Source organism: Aedes albopictus, chromosome 1 (assembly GCF_035046485.1).
Source record: "Aedes albopictus strain Foshan chromosome 1, AalbF5, whole genome shotgun sequence".
Lineage (NCBI taxonomy): Eukaryota > Metazoa > Arthropoda > Insecta > Diptera > Culicidae > Aedes > Aedes albopictus.
The window spans coordinates 119,989,532-120,005,330 of NC_085136.1; the positions used below are offsets into that span (position 1 = coordinate 119,989,532).

Genomic DNA, 15,799 nt, shown 5'->3' on the forward strand with positions numbered 1-15,799 from the left:
TCCAATCTATCAGAACTCCTATAGAGATCCCTTCCAGAATTCCTCTCAAGATTCACCTCCTGAGATTCAACCCAGAGATTTCTCCCTTCCACAATTCCCGCCGGAATAAAATAAAAAATGCCACCCGAAATTCCGTCAGGGTTTCCTCTGAGAATTCCTTCCGTGATTTTCGCAGAGAACCCTCCCGGGATTTATCCAAAGATTCTTCGCGGGTTTTCTTTTGAGAATTTCCCGGTACTTCAGGATGTGTCCAGGGAAATTCTTCAGCGATTTCTACCAGGATTTGTTTTGCAATTGCAATTGCATAGCATTCCTTCCGAGATTCAGCCAAGTTTTTTTTAACATGATTCCGTCAGTAATTCCCCCCGGAATTTCATTAGAAGTTTATCCCGAGATTGCACCGAGTGAGTCCTTTCGATATTCTTCCTGGAGTTCCACAAGAGACTCCTCCAGTGATTCTTCGGGTTTACTCTTGGTATTCCTCTAGGGTTTCGTTTCAAGACTTCTCACGAGACTACTCCAAGAATTCTTCCAGCAATTTGTCCAGAGATTCCTTCAGAAACTTCTTCCAGGATTATTCCAGAGGTTTCTTCTCGGGATTCCCTCCGAAATTTCTCCTGGGTAATTGTTTTCGGGACTTCTTCAAGAATTCTTTCCGGGCAGTGGAGCCTCATAACTTCATTTTTCGCCTGTTCTACGATCCAAAAATCAGTTATTTCGGCAAGTTTATGATCAGAGACAAAAAGGATCGACAAACCAAATCTACCAAACCTACTTTCAAAGTTGTTTACACTCATTAAGCTTGTTCATAAATTTTCAAAATTTGTACTTGTGGAACTGTTAGATTCACCGTTTCCAGGATTTTTCCCAAGATTTCTTCAGACATTCCTTCGTTTATCCCTCATGTTCCTTCCGAGATTTCTTCAGAGATTCTAATTGGGAATTCTTGTAAAATTTCTCACGGGATTCCTTTAAGGATTCCTCTCGGGATTTCTTCCAGAATTTCTCCCAGGATACCTGCAGGAATTCCTCCCAGGATCTCTACAGGGATTTTCCTCGAGATTTCTCCTATGATTTTTTTCTGGAAATCATCTAGGGATTATTCCAGAGATTCATCCCGGATCTTTTGCACAGATTCCTCAATGAATACCATTAAATAGAGGACAGGTAGGATTGTTAGATATAGTCCCGATTACGTATTACGTATGGGAAAATACTTAATGATTGATTCGCCACAATTGTAGTCTCCCAATACTTTCGCGAAATTGAATGGGTGTTTTTGAAACTTGAATATACATTCAAATTCCTTTAAAAATATTGATAGTGAGATAATTCGGGCGTGACCCGCTAACGTAAATAAAAGTACGAAACAGAAAACTCACCTGCGATTCCTCCGAGTCGTGCCGCGTATCGAGTAGCGTATTCAGCGAACTGTTCACGTCCTCGTCGATTTCGATGGGCACCAACGCTCCGATTCCGCCATCCCGCTGCGTCTGCTGCAGGTGATCCTCGGACCGACTGGTTCGGAATCCGGCAGCATCGCACTTGCGGACAACCCCGCCACCACCACCACCTCCTGCACTTCCGCCACTTCCTCCACCGCCACCCGCGCTGATACTGGCACTCATGAGACTGGAACTATGACCAACAGCGGGACCGCCACTGTTGGACGATTGATTGTTACTACTGCTGTGATGGTGGAACTGCTGGTGCTGGTGGTGATGGTGATGATGATGGTGATGAGGTTGATGATGATGATTACCGCTACTGCTACGACGAACGATTTCTTGCGCTCCGGATTCCGGACTAGTCGGCACTGAGTTTGCTAGTAGTAAATCCCTTTTCTTTAGCGAGGACGCATAGCCCTCGAGGATCGGAGCCGCCGACAGCGACGTCGGCGACGTTGGCACAGAATAGCTCATTTCCGGGGAACTATCACTTTTCACTGTGGTTCCACCGCCCCCAGAGGAAGCTGCCGATGAGGAAGATTTACTACGCTCCTTGGAGTGATAATGGCGTAGGTCACCGTTGGTTGCCGCCGCGCTACTGCTGTCGCTTCCAACGGAATTTCCCGGCTGAACAGTGACACTCAGATTACTGCCGTCCTGGGCTCCGGCGGGGCGGACGTCTCGCCTGGCCGAGTTCCGTTCCCCGAGCAACGAAGACGACACACAGCCACTAGTGTTTGTTCGTGCGCTTCTCAGATCGATCAGATCGTCAGCGTTCTCGTCCTCGTCCGCTGCGTCCACACTACTTCCTGCGCTGTTGGTATTGCTACCGATTGTCCGTCCGGTATTACCTCCAGCCGCTGCTTCACTACTACTATGTTTCGATGATGAATTCACCAGTGCACGTTCGTCCTCTTCCGCAAACCGATTGTTATTGTGGTTGTTGTTGTGATTGCTACCTGCGCTACCGCTCAGCTTTTTACTACTGCTGTTCACTATCGACTCGATTGAACTACCCGTGTTCTGATCGTTATGATCGTGTTCTTGTTCCTCCTCCTCCTCCTCCTCCCCCCGTTGCTGTTGACTTCGGCTCTTCTTCAGCGAAGAAGAATGTTCCTTTGGCAAAGTACGCTGCTGTTTGCTGTTGTTGCTGCTGCTGTTGTTGTCGATGTGCTCCGAATAGCTATTGCTGCTGCTACTGGGTGACGATGGCGACGAGTCGCACTTGGCATGGGGAGCGATAGCACCGTTTTTCCGCTTCGTGCTGGCCCGATGGCTCGGCGAGTCCCGTAAACTGTCGATCTGCAAGAAAGATGCGGAAAAGTTGTCATTGAATTTTTGGATCAAACGCATTTGTAACGAAACAATTTATCGCAATTTTATGAAGATAATAGTCTTAAGGATCAACACATCGTCCAACATACCTTCTTGGCTTGTGGCAGTATCCCTGAACTCTGTGGCGTACGTGAGAGATTCAGTATCAGATCACCGGTCATCATGTACGCCTCGAAGCCTTTTTTTGGTACTTGCTGCTGCTGGAATGGGTTCTGCTGGGGGTGTTCCTGCCGGAAGAACGGCGAAGACGAGTTGTTCGTTGTCGAATACTGATGATGCTGCTGCTGGTGTGGCGTCGCTCCGTTAACAACGGTCGGTATCAGCGACGGCCGGGGTGGTTTGATTCCGTGCGGGGACTGCGGTGCACTCCAGGAGTTTTTCGCCAGTACGGCCTGTGGTATCCGCGAGGGCCGGCATGACGGATCGGACGAACTGACCCGATGGCCGTACCGGCCCGGTGTGCCACCGCTGGTCGTTATCGACGGTGGCTGAATCCGACTGGGACCCCGTTCGGACAGAGGGGAAGCTGGCGAGTGGCGGTGGTGAGTTGGCGACGAGGGGTTCGAGCCTTGCGACAGGTGACCGTCCGAGTGCGGGTGCTGGTTGCTGATGGAAGCCAAGTACTTGCGAACGTGTGCTTTGATTTTGGGATCTGGAAATAGTAGAAACGATGACAAAAATTAGCTTAAATACTGGAATGACTAATTTTTTGGATAAACAATACTAAAGTAACGACTACCTTCTAAATTAGAGAAACCATCCGAATCAGCCAGAACGAAACTGGTTCTGTTACTTTGGAGATCCATTTCGAAAAAAATGAATTTTGAAGGATGCGTTAATAGCACAAAACACGACTAGTTTCCACCATATCCGACAAACGAGCAAAACAATTTGAGATAAAAAAGAACTGTGACATGTTCTAGCTAGCTAGTGTATATTTATGGGCTAGGTCATTACATGCTGCTGTGCATTTTGTATGTATGTGCGGCAATTAGAATGACTGATAGCAGCGCAACTACGTTGAAAAGTGCTTCTCAGATAAGCCATTCGTCTCTACATTGGCGAGGAATAAGCCATTTGAAACAAAAGTTGCTAGTGCGAGTGAGATATGTATGGTGAAAAGCGATGTCCAACATAATTTTGGATAGGTACAGTATTGGTCAACGAATTTGCTACTTTCTCGATTTCCAAGGTAGCACATTTTGAAAGATCTATGTTGTAAACCTCAAAGGTGCAAAAATCTAGTGAATGAAGGAATTAATTATAGCGTATTTGTATACTTTTCATTTGAAGGAAAAAAAAATCAAGAAAATAAAATCTAGATGCGTTAATTTAGGAATTTACGAGAGTTGTCCATTTTAGAACGTAAGAAGTAGTGGATCACGCTTTGTGTAATTTTAGATATCTTCCCTATCTTGCTAACGTCTTTGCCTCGGTTGTTTTTTGTAGCTCTTTACTATTCAGGCGTTCATCGAAGTGTTACTTCCACCTTTCGATCACCTCACGTTGGTCCGTCAAGAGACTCCCGTCCTTATACCAGTACATCTCGGCTCGCGACACGAAGTCATATCGAGATGCGTGAACTTCTGTGATTCATAAGAACGCCAAAACGGTACAGCATTTCCATATCCTCACACTACGTTTCTTCCAAACGACGTTTCTAAACAGAGGTAAGTCTGCTGATTCAGCTTCCGTTTGTAACGCTTCACTTTCTGCCGGGTCTCATGCTGCAGCATGAACGTTCGTTTTGCGTTGTTCTCTTCCAAAATCATTCTACAGTTTTTGTCGAATCAATAGTCTTTCCATCGACTTTGTTCCATGTACCCGACGGTGCTCTCGGGTCCCCTTAACCGCCCGGGACGATTCTTTCGGACTTCAAATGGCTCGTTCTCCGAAACTAGGGCACCAAATTGCATTCGGTTTGAATTATCATCACGGGGAAGAGTGTATCTTCATAATGATTTGGCTGGCATCCCCCTATGACCTCCCCCCTTTTCTGCAGGGCGAATCGAAGTGTGGCATAATATTACCATATGATCATGATTTCGACTGGAAAACAGCATGTTATTGTCGTTGTTAGTGACAGATTATTCTATACATGTAATTTCGGACCTGATTAGGTCACCCAGTCATCCGGTGACCTCGGAACAGGTTCTGGTGACCTTGGAGCTACGGTAGAAATGGCCATTTTTCGATTCTAAATGAATCCCATCATGCGACACCTCAAATTTTGCAGGATGCCGCGCGTAATCCAGTAAAACGAAGAAAAATGATTTTGATCCATTCTGGTCACCCGGTAACCTCGGAACAAGTTCTGGGGACCTTAGAATCTCCGGTAGAAATGGCCATTTTTCAATTCCAAATAAATCCCATCATGCGACAGTTTTTATTTCGTAGAATGCCACGCGTAATCCAATAAACCAAAGAAAAATGATTTTGATCGATTCTGGTCACCCGGTGACCTCGGAACAGGTTCTGGGAACCTTGGAATCTCCGGTAGAAATGGCCATTTTTCGATTCTAAATGAATCCCATCATGCGACACTTCAAATTTCGCAGAATGCCGCGCGTAATCCAGTAAAACAAAGAAAAACTGTTGTGGGCTTCGTGGCCGAGCGGTTAGCAGCGTCAGTTGTTTGGGTATCTCGTAAGCCTCGAAGTGTGGATTCGATTTCTGCTCCAGCCGGGGAAAACTTTTCGTCAAACGAAAAATTCTTCACTGGGCCACTGGGTGTTATATATCCGTTGTCTAATGTTAGTAATGTTCAATCTATGCGGCCTCTGGTCGAAGACGGTGTAAATGTCTTTTTTTTACAAAGAAAAATGGTTTTGATCGACTCTGGTCACCCGATCACCTCGGCACAGGTTCTGGGGACCTTGGAATCTTCCAAAGGAATGATCACTTTTCGATTCTAAAAGAATGGATGAATTTCTGGAGGAATTGATGAGGAATTTTTGAAGATGTTCATGGATAAATCCATGGAGGAATCCTGAAAAAATTCCTGAAAAAAAAATCCTAGAGAAATTCCCGGTGGAATGCCTAGAGGAATTTTTCGAGAAATTCCAAGAGAATTTCCTGGAAGACTTCCGGGAAATTCCTGGAAGTATTTCTAGGGAAATTACTGAAGGAATTCAGGAGGAATTTTTTGAGGAATCCCTTGAACAATTTCTGGAGGAACTACTGGAGAAATTTCTGAAGGCATTCTTTGAAGAATTTCTGGAAAAATATTTGAGGTTTCCTTGAGGAACTCCTTGAGGAATTTCTGAAGGAATTCCTGGAAGGATATATGTACGATTTTTTTAAGGAATTTCTGGAAAAAATCATGGATGAATCAACGGAGGAATTCCTGAAGAAATTCCTGGAGATATTACTAGAGGAATCCATGAAGGAATCCCTGTTGGAATTCCTCGAGGAATTCCTATGAGAGTTCCGGGAGAAATTCCTTTTGGGGTTTTGGAGGAATCACTAGAGGAAATATGGGAGGAATTCTGGCAGAAATTTCTAGAGGATTTTCTGGAGAAATACCTGGAAAAATCTCAGGACGAATTCCTGGAGGAATCCATGAAGATGTTCATGGATGAATCCATGGAGGCACTCAGGAAGAAATTCCTAGAGGATTTTCCGGTGAAATCCTTGAAGAAATTCCTGGAGGAAAATCTGGAGGATGTTTTGAGTATTTTCGGGAAACATTAATGAGTAAATCCTAGGAGGAATTCCTCAAGAAATTCCTGGAAAAATCCTGGAGGAATCCATTGAGGAAACCCTGTAGGAATTTCTCGAGGAATTCCTGAAGGAAATCTTGAATGAGTTTCGGGAGAAAAGTCTTTAGGGTTCTTTAGGGTTTCTGGATGAATTCCTGGAGGAATCATTGAAGGAATTTCTGGAGGAATCCCTAGAGGAATTCTGGCAGAAATTCCTAGAAGATTTTCTGGAGAAATACCTGGAAAAATCCCTGGAGAAATTCCTGGATGAATCCCTGTAAGAATTCCTAGAGAAATTACGGGAGGAACTCCTTGAGGAATTTATTGAGGAATTTCTGGATTAATATTTGAGGCTTCTTGAAGGAGTTCTTGAAGGAAACTCCAAAAAAGGAATTCCTGGAAAAAATTGTAGAATTTTGTAGAAATTCATGGATAAATACCTGGAGGAATTCCTTTAGAAATTCCTGGAAAAGTTCCTGGAGGAATCTCTCGAGGGATTCCTGGCAGAGTTCCGGGAGAAGCTTCTTCAGAATTTTCTGTAGAAATCCGTGGAGGGGTGGAAATCTTGGAGGAATTCTGGCAGAAATTTCTAGATTTTATGGATGAATCACTGGAAGAATTCCTGGAGGTAATTCTGGAGGAATTTCTCCTTCCTCGAGGAATTCCCCCCAGGAATATCTCCAGTAATTCCTTCAAAACCTCCTTCAGGAATTTATCAAGGAATTTCTTCATAAACTACTTCAAAAGTTCCTTCAGGAATTCCTGCAGAAATACAATCAGAAACTTCTCCGGGAATTCCTCCAGAATTAAAAAAAAAAACTTTCGGTAATTCCTTTGAGACCCTCCATAAACCCCTCCAAAAGTTTCTTCAGAAACTCCTCCAGAAATTTCTCCAGGAATTCCTATAGGTATTCCTCCAAATAATCCTCTTAAAATTTCTGCCAGAATTCTTCCAGAAAGTCTCTGGACCCTCCTCCCTTGGAGGGGTTTATGAAGGGTCCCAAAGAAATTATTTAACGAAATTTTTTAGAAAATTTTCTGGAGGAATCCCTGGAACCAAAACATTTTTCTTTGTTTTATAGGAGTTATTCCTGGTGGTATTTCTGCAGGAATTTCTGAAGGAACTTTTGGAGGAGTTTATGAAGGAATTCCTTGGAGGTTTTGGAGGAATTACTGGAGGTATGAAATCTCTTGAAATTCCCTGTAACTCCTCTGATACCTTCTGGAACACACCGGAATCCCCTTGAAACTCCCGGGAGTGCCTCCGAATCCCACTCAAACACTCTGAAACTTCTTGATGATTTTGGAACACCCCTGAAACCCCCTAAAATTGCCATGAAACTCCCTGTAGTCCCTCTGAAACACCTCACAACTCCCTGTAATTTTCATGAAATCCTCTGAAACGCCATAAAACTCCATAATCGTTTACGAATCTTTTCTGGAGTACCCAGGAACTCTCCTGAAAACCCTTGAAACTCTCTGTAACTTTCTTGTAACCCCATGAAACTCTCTGCAATGCCCTTGAACCCTTTGCAACCGCTGGAACGCGACTGAAACCCATTCAAACCTCCTGAAAACCGCTCAAATCCACAAGAACGCCCCTGCAACCCCTTGAAACACCTTTATTTGGAAAACTCCTGGAATACTCCGAAACACCCCTTAAACTCCCTAGAACTCCCTGTAGTTCCCTTCAAACCCTCTGTAATCCTCTGAAATGTACTCGCAACTTTCTTGAAACTTTCTGGAACTCTCCTAAAGCTTCCAGGAACGCCTCTGAAAATCACTGAAGCACCCTTGAAACCACCTAAAACGCTCCTGAAACCACCTAAAACGTCCCTGAAACCCGTCGAAATTCTTTGTAACGCTCTGAAACTCCCTGGGACACTTCTAAAACCTCTTAGAACTGCCTGAAACCCCTTAACCATCCGTTACTCGCGCGGTTGGCAACCTCCGTTAGCACCACGCTAAAGCTAAGTTTCATGTTGCCAAGTAGAGCGCTCAAGTAAAATTTCACCTTTTTTGCGTAAGTAATTTTGACATTTGTTTAACTGACAGCATTTCAACGAAACGATGCTGTTAGAAGGATGTGAAGAAAAGGGCACCAGGTTGTTTACGATTTGGACTATCGTTTCCTCAGGAAATTTTATTGAAATGTACTTTTCCGCGCGCGAGTGGGGAAAGTGATTCATTTTATAACTTTTGGGTGGCCTTCTGGCGAAAGTCCAGATAGTGAGATTCCAACAGGGTTGTGAAGCTTTCCAAGGAAATAATGAGTAGAGACATTGCGCTGGGATTCTGGGGGAACTTTTATTGGTTACAGCGAGAACTATGGATAGATACTAATTGTAAATTCTGAAATTTAGGGATTCGGAATACGGTGGAAGGCATTCTGCTGGGACTCTGGCGATTACTTCATGGAGTTCTTGAAGAAATACTGGGACAAACCTCCACGGGAAATTTTATGAAGATCCTCGAAGGATTCTTTTTGATGAATCTTCAGACATTCTGTACGAAGGTTTTTCTCTGGGATTTCGCAGAAAATCCTCTTGAAATTCTTCCAGGTGTTCCATCGGAACATCCACCAGGAGTTCGCCGTGGATTCTTATAAAATGTCTCTGAGATTTTCATTGGAATTTCTACAAAAAACCCTCCATGAAGGAACTAATGGTTTTTTTTTTCAGGCATTAATAGCATGGGATCTTCCAGGGGTTCCTTCAGGGTTTTCTCCAGAGGTGTTTGCTACGATTTCAACAGGAGTTTTTTTTTGGGAACCATCCTCCAATAATTTCCGGGATTTCTCTTGTATTTTTTTAGGGTTCACTCAGATATTTATTCAGAGATTCCTTCCGGGATCATTCTAAGAGTTCCTTCTAGGATTTCTACAGGAATGCATTCTAAGATTTCCCCAGGAGTTTTTTTTTTTCTAAAATAGAACTACTTGGGATCCCTCTAGGTTTTCTTTGGGCGTTTTTTTATATTAATCCTCAAAGATTTCCTTCTGGGATTTCTCCAGGAATTGTTTATCCGATTTATCTGGGAAATCCTTCCTCCAACAACTTCTCCCGGGATTCCTCCAGAAGCTCCTTCTAAGTCTCCTCTAGGAGTAACTTTATAGGTTCCTCTTATAGTTTCTTCTGGTTTTTCTCCAGGATTTTTTTAAGAATACACCAGAAGTAGCATCAGGGAGATTTCTCCAATAATTCCTCCAGAAATTCCTCCGGAGATTGCTCCAGGTATTCCGCCGGAGATTTCTCCAGAAATTCCTCCTGAAATTTCTCCAATAACTCCTTCAGAAATTCCTCCGGAGGTTACTGCAGCATGTTTTTTTTTCGGAAATTTGTCATGGAAAACCTTCCGGAGATTCCTCCAGAAATGCCTCCAAAAATTCCTCCGGATATTCTTCCAGGAATTCCTCCCGGGGTTTCTTCGGAGATTCCTACAGAAATCCCTCCCGGAATTCCTCCGGAGATTTCTTCAGGAATTCTTCAAGGAATTCCTCCGAGGATTCTTCCAAAAACTCCTCCGAGGATTCCTCCAGGAATTCCTCAGAGGAATCTCCGGGGGAAATCCTGAAGGAAACTACGAAGGAATTTCTGGAGGAATCTCCGAAGAAATTACTGCAGGAATCTTTAGGGGAGTTCCTGGAGGAATATCCGGAGGAATCACCGGAGGAATTCCTGAAGGAATCTCCGAATCAATTCCTGGAGGAATCAGCGGAGAAATTACTGGAGGAATCTCCGGAAGAATTTCTGGAGGAATCTTCGAAGGAATGCCTGGAGGAATCTCCGAAGAAATAACTGCAGGAATCTTCGGAAGAATTCTTGAAGTAATCTCCGGAGGAATTCTTGGGGGAATCTCCGGAGGAATCCCCGGGGAAATTCTTGGAGGAATCTCCAGAAGAATTCCCGGAGGAATCGCTGAAGGAATCTCCGGAGGAATTATTGGAGGAATCTCCGGAGGAATTCCTGGAGCATCTCCGGAGGAATTTCCGGAGGAATCTCCGGAGAAATTATTAGAGAAAGCTCAGAAGGAATTTCTGGAGATTTGCTACAGAAGATCCTCTGGTGATTGCTCCAGAAATTCCTTTGGGGATTCCTCCGGGAAATTCCTCCAGATATCCCTCCGGGGAAGTTCTGCAGGAATTCTGGAAGAATTGCACGGGAATTTCAGAGGTAATTTTAGATGAGTTCCTGGGAAACTCCTGGAGGAATTTCTTGGAAACTCATTGGGGAATTCCAAAAGAATTTCTGCAGGAATTCCCGGGGCACTCCTACAAGAAATCACGGGGAACTCCTGGGTAAACTCCCAGCGAACTTAACTTAGGAATTAACTGGGAACTTCTGGAGACATTCCCGGGGCACTCCTGGAAGTTTTATCGGGGATTTCCTGGAGGAAGCACCTGAGAATTTCCGGATGATTTCCTAGGGAATCCTTGGAGAAATTTCCAGAACACTCCTTGAGGAATTCGCGGGGAACTCCTGGAGGAATTCCCGGTTACTGAAAAGAGACGGACCACAGAGAAGCTGTGGAGAGTCTGTCTGGAAAAGCGCAAAGGCAGTCGCTGTCCATCAAAGATCCGGTGTTTGATGTGGAGCTTGCAATGAAACCGTCATACTCTGTTTCACAGGGTGGAAGAAACCGTACAGTTGCAGAAAGCGAAATCAAACTGTACAGCGATTTTTCGATACGCCACATTCCTAGACGAAGGCTCGTCCACTTCACTAGGGTCTTAAGGCTGAAGAAACGCTTGCGTCGCTAATAGTTACGTTGATTGGCATCATCAAACGTCTTGAGAACGAATCTCGCAGTGTCGAGCTGATGATGTCAAAAGAAGATCATTGCAGAAGTTTCCGCTATTTAACATGCGCCGTTAGGGTAGGGTAGGGTTTTTCGTGCGGCTGAAGTCTCAAGTTGAAAAATTAACAAGTCTGTAATCGAAAATGGACTGAACGATCTACGGTGGAAGCTATACGTGAGCACTCACCTAAACCTCTACTCAGTCACTCCGGTAAGCAATCAAGAACTTCACGACCTGATGCGAGAGCATTACGTGTTGGATGTAACAACTACTACATTGTTTGCCATGCCAGAGCCTACGGAGAAGAAGCAGGCTCGGGAGATTCTACAAGCGACTACCAACTACCAAGTGGTGGGTATGCGTAGGCGATCGTTTCGAGACGGGAGTGCTATGGCGTGCAGACGAGAGGCAGTTTCCAGACAATCGATGTGTAATGACGACGTGTAATGAATCAAGAACTGAAAAAAAAAACTTTAGTCTGCATATGGGGGACTATCTGTTGAAAGGGAACGCCCACAATGCAACCGACGTAGAGCTGACGGATACACCACAGGCCACTGTATGGTATCTACCGTTGAACGTCGTGGTCAATCCACGGGAAGCCGGGCAAAGTACGCCTAGTATGGGACGCTGCAACGGAACGTCTTGGAAGTCGACGATGCTCAACGGCAAGGGCCCAGACAGGTTGGTTCAACTCCTTCGAGTGATTTGCAAATTTTGAGAACGTCCGCAGACCTATAGCGGCTATATACAGGAAATGTATCACCAAATTCGCATCAGAACGGAGGATAGGCAAACACAGAGAGTTTTCTTTAGATCAAGCGAAGATGAGGCTCCAGCTTCACAGGTGTATTTAACGGACGTGGCGACGTTCGAATCCACATGATCATCCAGTACGAGAATTTCAGCGCAGAACGTGAAGAACTTGAACGCCGAACAGATCACTCAGCAGTATCCGGAAGCAGTAGTAGCAGCGATCGTCAAGAAGTATTACGTTGACGATTTCTGTGGTAGTGTTGATACAGAATGTGCAACTGTATACCTTTGCAAACGCGTCAGTCGGTAGATCAAATCTGAGTTGCATATTTTGAGCCTTCGTATGCTGTGAAGTGATGTGTGCGCTGGTCATGAACTGTATTAGGTGATCCGGACGGTCGAGTTAAGGAGCGCTAAACTTCTTCCGATCGATCTACGTTTCGCGGTAATTCCGCCGGATGGTCACTGGTGGATTATAAGGGTGATTGTTCAGAGCTACCACGCTAAGGTAGGCATTCGTTACCGCCAGGCGGTGAAAAACTCGGCAGCTATGGCTACGATACTAGGTATCAGGTATCAGAAGGCCGGCTCCAGAGGCACGTTATCCTCCATTTGGGACATTTGTGCCATCGCCAAAATAACAGCCTATTTCATCATCTACCTGAGGGAAAAGGAAGGAAAAAGGATTTGGATGGGGATAGGGACAGGTAGGGAAATAGGAAAAATACCCTGGAAGAGGGTACTAACGCACAAGCGTACCACAATGGGTTTAAACAGCGCCCTGAAAAGGGCACTGTAATAACGCATAAAGCGAAAGAGAGCCTATAGCTCTTTACCACAGCGGGTTAAGAACAACAGAATATCCTGAAGATTCAGGTTTCTGAAGTCAGTTTCACTTAATAAGTGTTTACCGAATACTCGGAAACGCAGTTGCGCGAAAACTGGACAGTTGCATATCAAATGATACGAAGTTCCATAATCGGATTCACAGCTATCACAGGCAAATGAATCAGCTTGCTGAATATTCGCCATGTGATAGCTGAGTCGGCAGTGGCCAGTCAATGCTTTGACCAGCATGCTGCAATTCTGCTTAGACATATTAGTTAGATACTTCGCCACCCGTAGAGATGGCTCAGCACTATACAATTTGGTTTGACGACATGACTCCAAACTATTCCAATATTGTCTGTGTTGAGTGACAGCCCAGGTGTGAATCTGAAGCTTAAATAATCCAACACTTCGATATCGGAATAGCTGGCTCAGGGCCAATGAAGTCATGTGATGCTCCAGAGCGAGCTAACTCATCAGCCAATTCATTTCACGCGATGGAAGAATGACCAGGTACCCATAGAAGGTGAACAGCGTTTGCTGAATTCAGCTCTTCGATTTGAGTTCGACAAGCGATAACTATCTTCGACCTGGAGTTGGCCGAAGCAAGTGCTTTAATAGCAGCCTGGCTATCTGAACAGAAGTATATTACTTTGCCCATTACGTGCTGCTGAAGTGCTGATTGCACTCCGCACATAAGAGCAAAGATTTCGGCCTGAAAAACGGTGCAGTGTCTACCAAGTGAGTAAGACTGATACAGCCTTAGCTCACGAGAATAAACACCAGCACCTGCTCGACCTTCGAGAAGGGAGCCATCAGTGTAACATACGATGCCGTCTGAAATACTTCTTTCCAGATAACCAGATGTTCACTCTTCCCGGGAAGGGAATTTCGTGGAAAATGTCCTATATGGAAAATTACAAGCAATTGTAAGATCACTTGGAGCAAGGACAATTTTGTCCCAATTCACTAAAAGTGGAAACAACGAGGTGTGTGTTGATGTGCGGTTCACAGGAGTTTCCTCTAGTAGACCGAGTACCCGTAACCGGTAAGTGCAAGAAAGGGCTTCTTGTTTGAGATGAATGTGTAGTGGGGCAACGTCAAAGAGAACTTCTAGCGCTGCCGTAGGAGTTAAGGAGAACGCTCCAGACATCGCCATTAAGCACATCCTTTGGAGATGGCCTAATTTTGATTGGACCGTTCTCACTTCACCCTTTTGCCACCACACAAGACATCCATAAGCCAATATTGGCCGAACCACAGTTGTGTAAATCCATTTGATATACTTGGGTTTTAGACCCCAAGTTGTACCAAAAGTACGCCGGCATTGCCCGAAGGCCATACAAGCTTTCTTGATTCTGAACTCAATGTGAGGTGTCCAGGAAAGCTTGGAATCAAGAATGACTCCAACGTACTTTACCTGTTCAGTCACATCGATTTCAGAATCAAAGAGACGCAAAGGTCGAACGCCATTACGGTTTCGCCTTTCCGTAAAAAGAACAATAGATGTTTTACTCGGATTAACCGAAAGGCCATATTGGCGACACCAACCCTCAACTACCTGAAGGGCGTTTTGCATCAGGTCGAAAAGGGTGCTGATGCACATACCAACTAACAATGTTAGGTAGTCGTCGGCAAAACCATAAGTAGGAAAACCGCTATTATTGAGTTGCCTCAATAGCGTATCTGCTACGAGATTCCACAAAAGCGGTGATAAGACTCCCCCTTGGGGGCATCCACAAACACTCAATTTCCTAATCCCTGCTAGACGCAATGTCGAGAAGAGATATCGGTTTTTGAGCATTTGGTGAATCCAATTGGAAATCATTGGAGATATACCATGACTCCGTGCGGCTTCCAATATGGCATCGAAAGGCACGTTGTCAAAGGCACCCTCGATATCTAAGAAAACACCCAAACAAGATTGCTTTTGAGCGAATGCTTTCTCGATATCGTAAACAACCTTGTGTAAAAGAGTCACAGTGGACTTACCAGATTGGTAGGCATGTTGGTTCACATGAAGAGGCACGTAGGCCAGATAAACATCACGGATGTGATGATCCACAATGCGTTCTAAGCATTTCAGAAGAAAAGAGGTCAAACTGATAGGTCTGAAACTCTTTGCTTCTTCATACGACGCACGACCCACTTTCGGAATAAACTTTACAGTAATATCCCTCCAGGATTTGGGAATACACCCTGTAGCAAAACTGCAAACAAGTAGTTTTTTCAAAACATGTTTGAAATAATCAAATCCCTTCTGAAGCAAAATAGGATAAATCCCATCTGCCCCAGGAGATTTGAAAGGAGCAAAGCTATTAAGAGCCCACTCAATCGATTCTATAGTTACAATACTCCGAGCCGAAGCTAAAGAATCATAACTACAAGAAAAGACATCAGGATCATCCGAAGATGTAATATCCACACATCCAGGGAAGTGTGTGCTGAATAAGCATTCCAGAACTTCCTCATCAGAGGAAGTCAGATCGCCATTTGGCAAACGAAGTTCGTTCACCCGGAAATCCTTAGATTTCGCAAGGATTTTGTTTAACCGACTGACTTCACTCAAGCTGGAAACATTTGTACAAAGGTTTTCCCAGCCGGATCGTTCAGCAGACCGGAGAGCTTTCCTGTAGGCCTTGCGAGCCGACCTGAAAGCCTCCGAACCAGCCGAACGTCGTCTGTTCCAACTCTTTCTACATTGTTTCCTGAGTTTCGCCAGATCAGAGTTCCACCAAGGGGTTCCTCTTGTGATCTTCACAGACCGTAGAGGGCATGCTTCTTCAAAAGCATCCATGATGAAGGTCGTTGTAGTATCAACGGCATCATCTAAATCACTTGGAGTGTCAATGGATGGTGAATATCCATGAAATTTGGCTGCAACCAAATCAGTATAAAGATCCCAGTTTGTTGACCGAGGATTCCTGAAACGC

At 44.6% G+C, this 15,799-nt stretch overlaps 1 protein-coding gene across 6 annotated transcripts in view; it reads right to left on the reverse strand.

Annotated features, from left to right (window-relative positions):
* Positions 1-15,799, reverse strand: part of LOC109402210 (PH and SEC7 domain-containing protein) — a 314,477-nt gene that overhangs the window by 27,132 nt on the left and 271,546 nt on the right. For 5 of the 6 annotated variants that reach the window (XM_062845274.1, XM_062845277.1, XM_062845276.1 and 2 more), the window contains 2 exons: positions 2,873-3,435; positions 1,383-2,750 (listed from right to left, as the gene is read on the reverse strand). In XM_062845274.1, the coding sequence (XP_062701258.1) occupies positions 1,383-2,750; positions 2,873-3,435 (1,931 nt within the window). Of the gene's footprint in view, positions 1-1,382; positions 2,751-2,872; positions 3,436-3,522; positions 3,674-15,799 lie in introns of those variants that run through there. The other variant, XM_062845279.1, reaches the window with a different exon arrangement.